Genomic DNA, 12,889 nt, shown 5'->3' on the forward strand with positions numbered 1-12,889 from the left:
CTCCGCCCACCTAAACAACTTATCAGTGCATTACCGCCACCCGCAGGTCTGGAGTGTAAATCAGTGAGTTTTTAAGTTTCTGTCTCGTTTATTGTGGAGAGACTATAAATAAATGCTCCACCTTTACCTGCAGCTGTCAGATCTGCCTGTTCGTCATCTTCAGGATGATGTTGAGACCTGTGACTCATTCTTGATACTATCTCCTCTTCCTCTGTTTCTCTGGAGCTTCTTCTCATTTCATCTACTTTCTTTTCCTCTGTCCCTTTCTTCCTGCCATCTCTCTTTTTCAGTCCTGATGATTAAACTTTGGATCTCAGCCTTGCTATAATTTACTACCATGTCTCCAGTTCTTTTCTTTATTGCTCCTTATGCGTATTTGTTTTTTGGAAAATATATATTTGTCCAAATGCCATCATGTGAGGATCCTAATTTATTGTGAAGAGCAATGAAATCACGTTCAGACATTAAAGCAGAATATTTTAATTGACAATTATGGGCATAATTGGAAAATAAATTAAATAATTAGCACACAAAGCATAACATATGTTTACGATACAATGATTGAGATCATGTCATAACATAGATGCGCACAAACACACACACACACACACACACACACACAACCATACAGTAAATTTACCTTCTAGATATGTGAGTAATAAATAATGCTGATATGTGCAATATCACAAGAAAAATACAGTTAACAATCAAAATAAATATGCAGATCAAAAATATGGTTTATTAAATATTATGTCTGATTCAAACCCTCAATATTCATACAGATGTAGATTGAATCAGGACATAAGTCACTATCAATAGGTCGGTGAGGTTAGATTAGCATTAAGTAAATATTTATTGCATTGAAGTTAAATACAAAGTATTTTTAATTGAGGCTTTAACTCTTCTCAGGAGTGTTACCATGGACTTTGGGGGGCGCCAGGATGAAGGCAAAAAGCCAGATGATCCTGAACAAACATTTCAAACTTCTGATGGATCAAAGTCATAAGCAAAGTGTTAATTGTGCATACACATCAATGAGAGTGAAGTTGAAGAGCAATCTAGCTTTTGTCTCAGGATTCCCATGCTCAGGCTCCTCCTCCTAACATCAGTCCTTTCTCTTATATTTTTACATTCTACACATCCTAGACACGCTTTCTGCCTCATGCGTCAGGAATAAAGTGCTGAGATCTGAGGTGAAAAAGAATTGAAAATTCAACAGGTAGTCAATTCTTGGTTTGCTGCTTTGACTTCTCTATGAGTTAAATGCAAGGATGTCTCAATGTCCACATCTTTGTCTTGCTCCTTTCTCTTTAAATGATGGTTTATTCTTTGCATCAAGCTGCGAAGCAAAGAGACAAACAGACTTTATCCTACTGTGTGCAGAACATTACTCACACATGAGATACAGGATATTGTGGCACTAGGTTAATGATTGACACATTACACAATCACATTTTAGCATTAAAGGAAACAACACACAGTTTTGTATCTCACCGTTTTCTCTTTGTGACGACAACAACAACAGCAGCGATGGAGGTGATAATACAAAGAATAGGGATTATAACTGAGAGCAACAGGTGAGGCTGTCTGTTCTCTAGAGAGAGAAGAACAAACAGGAGGTTAATCAGGTTCTCTTCAGGGAGAAGATGTGTTTCTTCAAATGAGGCCGAAGGGAAATTCTCCCAGTCAGCTTTTTTTCAGAGTCATCAGAGGTTATTGTACCATAGGTTTTTATTTATCAATAATGAAAGCTAAAGTCAGAGTTGAAAATGAAACTTCCCTCATTTAATGAGCCACTGCACAGCTGACTCTGTAAAACAACAAACAACCGGCCCTGTACGTTTGGGGGCCCTAAGCTGGAAATGTTGGGAGGACCTGCCTGTCAGTGTATGGATCAGTTTCTGTTTTCTGTATTAATTTGAAGTCTATTAGATTAAAGCATGCACAGGGGGTTTGCTACACGTCACAGGGAGGGAATGACCCCAAATCAAAGCTAAGCACAACGTGAGGTTTAAATTCCCATGACTCTAAGTCAGACCGTTTGTTGCATTAAACCACAAGGTTCATTGTTCTTTAGGTCACATGAAGATAGGTTTCAGGGTTTTCCTTTACTTCCCTGTTCACTGAACAATGACACATTAATAAGCAATGACTAGTCTGCTCATAATAATCTTGTATGTGGAATTTCTGGTCGATAGGTTCGATTTTTTGGGGTGTAAAAGGCAACTAGCAATAGTCTGGTACACCACAATCCATTGTACCCATTATAAACTTCTTAGCTGAATAAGTTTTTCTTTACATACATACAGTATAGCTTCAGCTCCCCACCTGACCCTCAAAAGGAAAAGTGGTATAGATAAAGAATAGATGTATTGTTATTACCATCCTCCTTCTTCGGATGCTGATGACCTACAGAGAAGGGGATCCTCTCCCGCCTCTGTCCTCTCGCTCTCTTGTTCAGCAGACAGTCCACGTGTCCACTCCAGCCTTCAGGTACTTGCAGCGTGATGTTGTCACTGCTGGTGAACGTGTGGTCACCGTTAGTTTCTGTCGTAGTTTGTGATTGGTGCAGACGGGCAGCACCGGGTGAAACGTCCCAGTCAATGGTCGGAGCTGGTTTCCCTGTGGCAGAGCAGCTGAACTCCACCTCCATGCCGTCTCCCCCACGTGAAGCTCTGGGAACATACGCCGTCTCCACCGAGGATATTCCTGTGTGAAGAAGTAAAACTTGTCATTCTGAGAATTGGGAGGTTTTACGACAAAGATTATACAATCACTGAATGTTAAACTTTATACTTTGACCACTTAAATTCATTGGCTACACCCAGAGTAGGACAGATAAAGGTGGACGACATGACATTCCCCCAAAAGTGAAGCCAAAGCATCTCAATTGCCACCTGGTGGTTAACTGCAGTATCACATACCCTGCCTCCTCCATGTTAGTGGATGACCAAATGCGCAGATGGCGGCGTTTGTATCCAGGATATTTTGGCTTCATTTCTGGATAATGGGAGGAAGACGGGTCGTGCATATTTATTTATGATTACACCTCGAAGATTCAAGGTTTCAAAGTAAAATTCAATAAAAAATGTAGATATTTTTGGCTTCAACCATATGAGGGCAGCAGAAACAAGACTAACAGCTGCTAGGATAGATCTCCTTTAAGTTTCCACCCCAAACCCCCCATCTGTCAGTTCTGTGTACGTTACCTTGCACGCTGAGACAAGTCTGCTGTTGTTTGGAGCCATCGGGATACGCGTTAAAAGAGCAGATGTAGCAGCTCTCGTCCTGCCACGAGACGTTGCTCAGACTGATGGAGGTCGAGTTCAGGGACGCTTCTGTTAATGTGACCTTTCCAAGGTAAGGCGCGTTGACTTGCTGACCAAACCGCTTGCTGAAGGTTGCCAGGTTCTCTATCGGCCCATCTTTAAAAAGCCTCTGCCACGTGACCTGCAGCACACCAGCTGGGAAACAAACACAGATCTCTACATCAATATTTACAGTGAACACACAGCAGGGCTGACAGCAGCTGTTCAGAGAGATCACTGAAAACAGCCTGAGATGTTACCTGAGACAGTTGAATTACGCTTTCAAAATAAAACAATTAAAAGAAGACTCTCACCTGTTGGGTGGGCCACTGAGCAGCTGTAATGTGCCTCCCCACCATAATCTGCTATTGTATTTCCATATCCATGAATTAGGGAGGCTGAGGCTGGAAAATAAACCAGTCAATAAGCACAGACTTGATATATATATATATATATATATATATAGACACACACACACACATATGTAAATAGGCTATTAATTCATCATACAGTTCAGTAATACAGTATAACCTTTAATTTCCAGTGAGTGGTCACATCAGGAAAAGAAATTAGGACATAAAACAAAGAGCACATCTGTCCTGTAATACTACACAGGATGTAGATGGTGTCACTTACCTGAAAACTGCAAACATCCAAGGATGAGAATGTGCAACATCTTCTCTCAGTGCTGTAGAATGGACTGTGTGCTTTCACTTTGCCTGGGAGCTTTAACAGACGTAAAAGAAAGAGAAAGTAAACTGGGAGGGGGGTTACCAAAGAGATTGATTGCACTTTATTGATCCCAATTAGGGAAAAATTATTGTGTTACAAAAACATGACAAGGGCAATTTCACAAAGAGCAAAGAAAAAGGCTAAACACAGAATACAAAAGACGACAAAAGATACAAGCATACAAGTTTGACACATTGTCATGAGTGGAGTTTGTACAGTGACTGTACAGGAAACATCCCATGAATCCAGGGAGGAGCAGTGAGCAGGACATGAGTGTATATATGACACATAAGAGCTGTTTCATTTTCAATATTACATACATAATGCAATACATGAGCAATAATTATTAGTTTCAGATGGATGTAGTTTACAGGTACAATTATAAGTAGATTAATTTCAGGTACTTCTCAGTTTTAAGTAAACAATAATGACAGGGGTTCAGTGATCCAATCAGAGCGAGCCCGCCTCCTGCAGCAGCAGCAGCACCCAGATGAAGAAACATTCAGACAATAACAATGTGTTTTTAGTATCATCATCTGCAGTTTTTCTATAAAACTAACTTACTTTGACTTTTAACAAGTCCTTACAATATTACTTTAAGTATATTTAAAAGCAACTTACCTTTCCCCAAGTAGAAAATGTCAAATTGAATGTGGTACTATTACTGTACTATACTTGTGTATTTATTTGTTACTCAAGTAGACCTTTCTTACTACTTTTTGATCATACAAATACATAATGATTGAAATGAAATGAATAACTATGAGAAGTGTACAGTTTCACATGTCTAAGTATATCTGTATTTCCCAGCTGGTTTTTCCTGTTCTGCCTCACTTCTGATTAAATTTGGTTTCATCTGTCACAACTCGTGACCTCAGAGTTCCTCTGGAAATAAAGGGGAAGGTTTAAAGGGGAAGATGAGAATGAAAGAACATTATTCTCACGCTTGAACACACAGGGACGAAATTAACATGAATGTTATGCATCAAGACTTTGTTATAAATTACAGATGTCAAAGGACGTCAGGCTACACTAAAAACAGGTATTTTAATAAAAAGTGTTTTTTAATTTATTTACATATGAAGTATAGTTAGTGATTCAAAGTAAAAGGCGGGTCATGATCACCATTATGTTTCTGTCAGATATTATAATGTTCTTAATGGGTCCAGAGAAATCTGACAAATATAAGGATTTTTGCCCTGATCGAAAAACAGTTAAAATAGCAGAACAGCGCCACCTTGTGGACAAAAGCTTTCACTTTTCTCTGGCGAATCAGAATTTTTGCCAAGTGATTCGTAAAAAGGAAAGTGAAGAAAGGGAGACAGAGAGAGAAAGAGAGAGAGAAAGTAGAGAGGGTGAAAGAAAAAGAGAAAGATGATAGAAGATAAAAACAGAATAGATAATATATTCCTTTTTTAGTCCTATAATGGGGAAGGAATAGGAAACATAAACTGCATCTGAGACGAGACAAGGTCTGATTCTGCCTGAATGTAGTCGGTCATGAAAAGCTCTGTGTGCTGGAGATCATTGCATAGGAAGGTGAGAGGGCATCTGTGACGTCAGGGGACAGGAAGCTGAGACACTAGAATATCAAGAGAGCGACAAAGTGCAGGTGCAAACAGTTAATAGTTTATTAGGTCACTCATTTATTCACAGTTTTACTTTTTTAAAAACAAAAATAATCAAGTTTGAGTAAAACGGTTCAAACTCAGAGTTAAGTTTGTTACATCAACAGGAAAACAAGCATCACATGGAGGCAAAAGCTACAGAACTGTCCTTGAATTCGTTTCATCCCCTTCAAACACACGTGAATTCAATCTGGGTAAATTAACAACAGAATAAAGTCCACTCTCTCTCTGCATGAAGGTGCTGTATGGCTCAATATCTCCTGGTTCCTGTGGAGCAACACAGAGTTAGAAAGAGGTTTTTATTTTGTTATTGGATTTATTGATAAGAAACAAAGGTTTTGGTGCTCAGTACCATGTCTGGACGACCGGTGGTGGCTTCCTGTTGTCGTCTGTGGAGTGAACGACAAACATCTCATAAGGTTCTGATCATATTATAATAAAATCAAGTGATTATTATAAAACAATTACACTTTATTCTACGTCAGCACCATATTAGTCTCTTACCCGTTGCAAGTGTTTCTGCAGATAAGTCCCAGGATCGCTCCAGATGTAACAATGAAGAGAATTACACCGATTACAACATAAGGAATAAGCTCTTCAGACGAGATGCTTGTGATTGCCTCCTCTGCATAGAAAAAACAATGTCAAATAAGCATCATATATATATATATGACAACACCACGACCACGTGGTGTTATGGTCGTGGTCGTATATTGTTACGGTGCTAATAATCTGTAATAAATCCATGACAACACCAAGATTTCTGGATTGTGTTTTGTGGTTTTTAACTTTACAGACGTAAACAGGTCATTAGACATTAAGCGTTAACTCACCTTCCACAGTGACATTGAGACGCAGGTGAAATGTTCCATCAAAACCTGAACACTCACAGGTGACGTTCACCTCGTCCTCTGGGGTCACGCTGCTCAGATGAAGGAACACAGTCTGATTCTCCGTCATTAATCTGAACCTGGAGTCACATCTGTTCTCAAAGTCCTTTCCATGAAGATACACCAGTTCACACTGTGATGCGCTGTTTCTCTCTGTTATGATGGTGCACTGTACAAATGTGATGCTAGCCTTGGTTGTATTTCCGCACAGGGGAGCGACGTACGGTTCTTTCCCGGTGGTTCTTATATGTTGCAGAGCCACTGAAGTAGCATCTGAAAGATTAAAACATGCATCAGTGAATTAAATAAACACTTTCCACATATTCCACTTATCAAAGAAAGAAGGATAAACAGAGAACAGTCTCCTCTAAGTTATACGCTGTAAGAAGTCGTTTCTGTACGATACCTTTGCTCTCAACACAGAAGATCAGCAACAGAAGCAGAGCAAACCACAGTTTCAGTCCATGCATCTTTCTGGTCAAGACACTTATGCACCAGAGCTCAGCCTCATGCACAGCTCTGCAGCAGCAGACCTCAAACTCCCACACAGGGGAGAGAGTTAGGGCATCCAAACAGGAAGTGGGCTTCTGTTACCATCATAGACTGTATATAAAGACTGTATATAAAGAATGAACACAGACCGCATGACAAAGTGATATAAAAATGTATATACATACCGTCTTCATTTATACTTTCATGTGAAGGACAACATTAGAAGTAGAATTACTGCCTTGAGGTTGAATGCCGATGCACTGAAGTGAGATCTTGTGCTCAGGCGGTAAAAACACGTTGTATGAAGCTGCCATGACCTTTTTACCTTTGACCACCTAAATCGAATCAGTTCATCTTAATGTCCATAAACGTATTAAACCAAATTGGCAGAAATCCCCTAGAGGTGTTCCTGAGATGTTGCGTTCACAAGAACGTGTGAGAACAAGGCATTTGAAAGTGTTTCAGGTGTGTGCTGATCAGAGCAGAGCATGAAAGTATTTCTTCTGTTCTACTGACACTGAAGTGGAAGTCAGTACTTTAATACCTCAGTGCTGTGGTGGGCTAGTGTGTTATTTATATCTCTTCTGATTCAACGGAAGTGAAACATGCACAGACAAACTCACCTTCCACAATAACTGAAAAACACGTTCAAGTATATAAAGGATGTTGGGACATCACAGTCATGAGATACAAGCATGATAAGGATTTGTTGCAAAATCCATCAGCAGCACTGCTCCTCTTTCTGAGGTCAGGTTCCACGATTGAACCCAAACAGTCACATGATTAAAATCAATTTCTGAATTATTAATAGAAACGGTGGCATTCATCGAGATTCTTCCAGTCAAGGAAAATCTAAATTAGCTAAAGATGCTGATTGTGGAATTGATTCAACTGTCCTGTGTGTCAGTCTCTGAGAGAGAGAGAGAGAGAGAGAGAGAGAGAGAGAGAGAGCGAGAGAGAGAGAGAGAGAGAGAGAGAGAGAGAGAGAGAGAGAGAGAGAGAGAGAGAGAGAGAACAAGACAATAAGAGAACAAAAGTTCATTGGTTCACTCATTTATTCACAGTTTTACTATTTTAAACACAAAACATGAAACCCAAGGCAAATACAACATAAGGGAAACAATCAAGTTTGAGTAAAACTATTAAAACTCAAAGTTAAGTTTGTTACATCAACATGAAAACAAGCATCACATGGAGCCAGATGCTACAGAACTGTCCCTGAATCTGTTTCATCTCCTGCAAACACACAAGAATTATTTCTTTCTTGAAACGTACTATGAATTCAATCTGGATATTTTAACAACAGAATAAAGTCCACTCTCTCTCTGAGTGAAGGTGCTGTATGGCTCAATGTCTCTTGGTTCCTTGTTGAGCAACACCCGGTCATTTTGTTATTGGATTAATTGATAAGAAACAAAGGTTTTGGTGCTCAGTACCACGTCTGGACGATCGCTGGTGGCTTCCTGATGTCGTCTGTGGAGTGAACGACAAACATCTCATTAGGTTCTGATCATATTATAATAAAATCATGTGATTATTACAAAACGAATTACAACATTTTCCATCAGCACCATATTAGTCTCTTACCCGTTGCTAGTGTTTCTACAGATAAGTCCCAGGATCGCTCCAGATGGAACCATGAAGAGAATTACACCGATTACAAGATAAGGAATTAGCCGTTCAGACGAGATGCTGGTGATTGCCTCCTCTGCATAGAAAAAACATGGTCAGATAAGCATCATATATATATACATATTATTATTATTTAAAATCCTGTTGAGACAAATCTTTTAAACCTTGTCATGTTCTTAAGGTGAAACTTATCTGTAATTAAAACATGACAACACCAAGATTTCTGGATTGTGTTTTGTGGTTTTTAACGTTACAGACGTAAACAGGTCATTACACATTAAACATTCACTCACCTTCCACAGTGACTTTGAGACGCAGAAGAAATGCTCCATCAAAACCTGAACAGTGACATGTGACGTTCACCTCGTCCTCTGGGGTCAAGCTGCTCAGATGAAGGAACAAAGTCTGATTCTCCGTCATTAATCTGAACCTGGAGTCACATCTGTTCTCAAAGTCCTTTCCATGATAATATAAAAGTTCACACTGTGATCCGCTGTTTCTCTCTGTTATGATGGTGCACTTTACAAATATGATGCTAGCCTCGGTTGTATTTGTGCACAGGGGAGCGACGTACGGTTCTTTCCCGGTGGTTTTCACATGTTGCCAAGCCAGTGAGCTAGAACCTGAAAGATTAAAACATGCATAAGTGAATTAAATAAACACTTTCCACATATTCCACTTATCAAAGAAAGAAGGATCAACAGAGAACAGTCTCCTGTAAGTTGTACGCTGTAAGAAGTAGTTTCTGTACGATACCTTGGCTCTCAACACAGAAGATCAGCGACAGAAGCAGAACAAACCACAGTTTCAGTCCATGCATCTTACTGGTCAAGACACTTATGCACCAGAGTTCAGCCTCGTGCATGAATCTGCAGCACCAGACCTCAAAGTCTCACACAGAGGAGAGAGTTAGGGCATCCAAACAGGAAGTGGGCTTCTGTTACCATCATAGACTGTATATAAAGACTGTATATAAAGTATGAACACAGACCGCATGACAAAGTGATGAAAAAAATATTTATATACATACCGTCTTCATTTATACCTTCATGTGAAGGACAACATTAGAAGTAGAATTACTGCCTTGTGGTTGAATGCCGAAGCACCGAAGTGAGATCTTGTGCTCAGGAGGTAAAAAACACGTTGTATGAAGCCGTCATGACCTTTTTACCTTTGACCACCTAAATCTAATTAGTTCAATCTTAATGTCCAAGTGAACGTTTGTGCAAAACTGGCAGAAATCCCCTGGAGGTGTTCCTGAGATGTTGCGTTCACAAGAACGTGTGAGAACAAGGCTTTTGAAAGTGTTTCAGGTGTTTGATGATCAGAGCAGAGCAGGATCCTGGAGCCACGGGCTGCATGAAACTATTTCTTCTGTTCTACTGACACTGAAGTGGAAGTCAGTACTTTAATACCTCAGTGCTGTGGTGGGCTAGTGTGTTATTTATATCTCTTCTGATTCAACGGAAGTGAAACATGCACAGACAAACTCACCATCCACAATAACTGCAAAACACGTTCAAGTATATAAAGGATGTTGGGACTTCACAGTCATGAGATACAAGCATGATAAGGATTTGTTGCAAAATCCATCAGCAGCACTGCTTCTCTTTCTGAGGTCAGGTTCCACGATTGAACCCAAACAGTCACATGATTAAAGTCAATTTCTGAATTATTAATAGAAACGGTGGCATTCATCGAGATTCTTCCAGTCGAGGAAAATCTAAATTAGCTAAAGATGCTGATTGTGGAATTGATTCAACTGTCCTGTGTGTCAGTCTCTGAGAGAGAGAGAGAGAGAGAGAGAGAGAGAGAGAGAGAGAGAGAGAGAGAGAGAGAGAGAGAGAGAGAGAGAGAGAACAAGACAATAAGAGAACAAGAGTTCATTGGTTCACTCATTTATTCACAGTTTTACTATTTTAAACACAAAACATGAAACCCAAGGCAAATACAACATAAGGGAAACAATCAAGTTTGAGTAAAACTATTAAAACTCAAAGTTAAGTTTGTTACATCAACATGAAAACAAGCATCACATGGAGCCAGATGCTACAGAACTGTCCCTGAATCTGTTTCATCTCCTGCAAACACACAAAAATTCTTTCTTTCTTGAAACGTACTATGAATTCAATCTGGATATTTTAACAACAGAATAAAGTCCACTCTCTCTCTGTGTGAAGGTGCTGTATGGCTCAATGTCTTCTGGTTCCTTGTTGAGCAACACCCGGCCATTTTGTTATTGGATTAATTGATAAGAAACAAAGGTTTTGGTGTTCAGTACCACATCTGGACGATCGCTGGTGGCTTCCTGATGTCGTCTGTGGAGTGAACGACAAACATCTCATTAGGTTCTGATCATATTATAATAAAATCATGTGATTATTACAAAACGAATTACAACATTTTCAATCAGCACCATATTAGTCTCTTACCCGTTGCAAGTGTTTCTGCAGATAAGTCCCAGGATCGCTCCAGATGTAACCATGAAGAGAATTACACCGATTACAACATAAGGAATAAGCTCTTCAGACGAGATGCTGGTGATTGCCTCCTCTGCATAGAAAAAACATGGTCAGATAAGCATCATATATATATATAAATTATTATTATTATTATTATTATTATTAATTAAAATCCTGTTGAAACAAAGCTTTTAACCTTGTTATGTTCTTAAGGTGCAAAAAATCTGTAATCAATCGGGGACAACACGAAGATTTCTGGATTGTGTTTTGTGTTTATTAACTTTACAGACGTAAACAGGTCATTACACATTAAACATTCACTCACCTTCCACAGTGACATTGAGACGCAGGTAAAATGTTCCATCCATACGTGAACACTCACAGGTGTAGCTCCCCTCATCCTCTGGAGTCAAGCTGCTCAGATGAAGTAACACAGTCTGATTCTCCGTCATTAATCTGAACCTGGAGTCACAACTGGTATTAAAGCCCTTTCCATGATTATAAACCAGTTTACACTGTGATCCCCTGTTTCTCTCTGTTATGATGATGCACTTTACAAACATGATAGCCCCGGTTTTATTTGTGCACACTGGAGCGACGTACGGTTCCTTCCGGGTGGTTTTCACATGTTGAAGAGGCACTGAGGTAGAACCTGAAAAATTAAAACATGCATAAGTGAATTAAAAAAACACTTTCCACATATTCCACTTATCAAATAAAGAAGGATGAACTGACAACAGTCTCCTGTAAGTTGTACGTTGTAAGAAGTAGTTTCTGTACGATACCTTTGCTCTCAACACAGAAGATCAGCGACAGAAGCAGAGCAAACCACAGTTTCAGTCCATGCATCTTACTGGTCAAGACACTTATGCACCAGAGTTCAGCCTCGTGCATGGCTCTGCGGCACCAGACCTCAAAGTCTCACACAGAGGGGAGAGTTAGGGCATCCAAACAGAGGGTGGGCTTGTGTTACCATCATAGACTGTATATAAAGACTGTATATAAAGACTGTATATAAAGAATGAACACAGACCGCATGAGAAAGTGATGAAAAAAAAAATATATATACATACCGTCTTCATTTATACCTTCATGTGAAGGACAACATTAGAAGTAGAATTTCTGCCTTGAGGTTGAATGCTGAAGCACCGAAGTGAGATCTCGTGCTCAGGAGGTAAAACACACGTTGACTGAAGCTGCCATGACCTTTGACCTTTGACCACCTAAATCTAATCAGTTCATCTTAAAGTGGATGTAAGTACTTTAATACCTTAGTGCTGTGGTGGGCTAGTGTGTTATTTATATCTCTTCTGATTCAACGGAAGTGAAACATGCACAGACAAACTCACCTTCCACAATAACTACAAAACACATTCAAGTAAATAAAGGATGTTGGGACATCACAGTCATGAGATACAAGCATGATTAGGATTTGTTGCAAAATCCATCCGCAGCACTGCTTCTCTTTCTGAGGTCAGGTTCCACGATTGAACCCAAACAGTCACATGATTAAAGTCAATTTCTGAATTATTAATAGAAACGGTGGCATTCATCGAGATTCTTCCAGTCGATGAAAATGTAAATTAGCTAAAGATGCTGATTGTGGAATTGATTCAACTGTCCTGTGTGTCAGTCTCTTGAATCTATGCAGGCTCCTAAATATATATACATATATATATATATATATATAATATACAGAGAGAGAGAGAGAGAGAGAGAGAGAGAGAGAGAGAGAGAGAGAGAGA

The 12,889-nt window shown here is 39.5% G+C and overlaps 1 protein-coding gene across 1 annotated transcript; it reads right to left on the reverse strand.

The window, feature by feature from the left end:
* Positions 1 to 750: 750 nt before the first annotated feature.
* LOC132996854 (nectin-4-like) lies at positions 751 to 4,017 on the reverse strand. Its single transcript, XM_061067220.1, has 6 exons — positions 3,945 to 4,017; positions 3,623 to 3,712; positions 3,210 to 3,464; positions 2,383 to 2,709; positions 1,495 to 1,594; positions 751 to 1,339 (listed from the first exon to the last, which is right to left on the reverse strand). The coding sequence occupies exons 1-6, from the start codon at positions 3,982 to 3,984 to the stop codon at positions 1,213 to 1,215; spliced, it is 939 nt and encodes a 312-aa protein (XP_060923203.1). The 5' UTR covers positions 3,985 to 4,017; the 3' UTR covers positions 751 to 1,212.
* Between the last annotated feature and the right edge of the window lie 8,872 nt (positions 4,018 to 12,889).

Source organism: Limanda limanda, chromosome 23 (genome assembly GCF_963576545.1).
Source record: "Limanda limanda chromosome 23, fLimLim1.1, whole genome shotgun sequence".
NCBI lineage: Eukaryota > Metazoa > Chordata > Actinopteri > Pleuronectiformes > Pleuronectidae > Limanda > Limanda limanda.

Bases quoted from the DNA above. Each gene is read 5' to 3' on its own strand.
- LOC132996854 (XM_061067220.1), bottom strand. From the start codon at position 3,984: ATGTTGCACATTCTCATCCTTGGATGTTTGCAGTTTTCAG. The intron at 3,713-3,944 runs GTAAGTGACACC...TTTATTTTCCAG, and splicing joins TGGATGTTTGCAGTTTTCAG to CCTCAGCCTCCCTAATTCAT. The intron at 2,710-3,209 runs GTAACGTACACA...TTCTTCACACAG, and splicing joins GACTTGTCTCAGCGTGCAAG to GAATATCCTCGGTGGAGACG.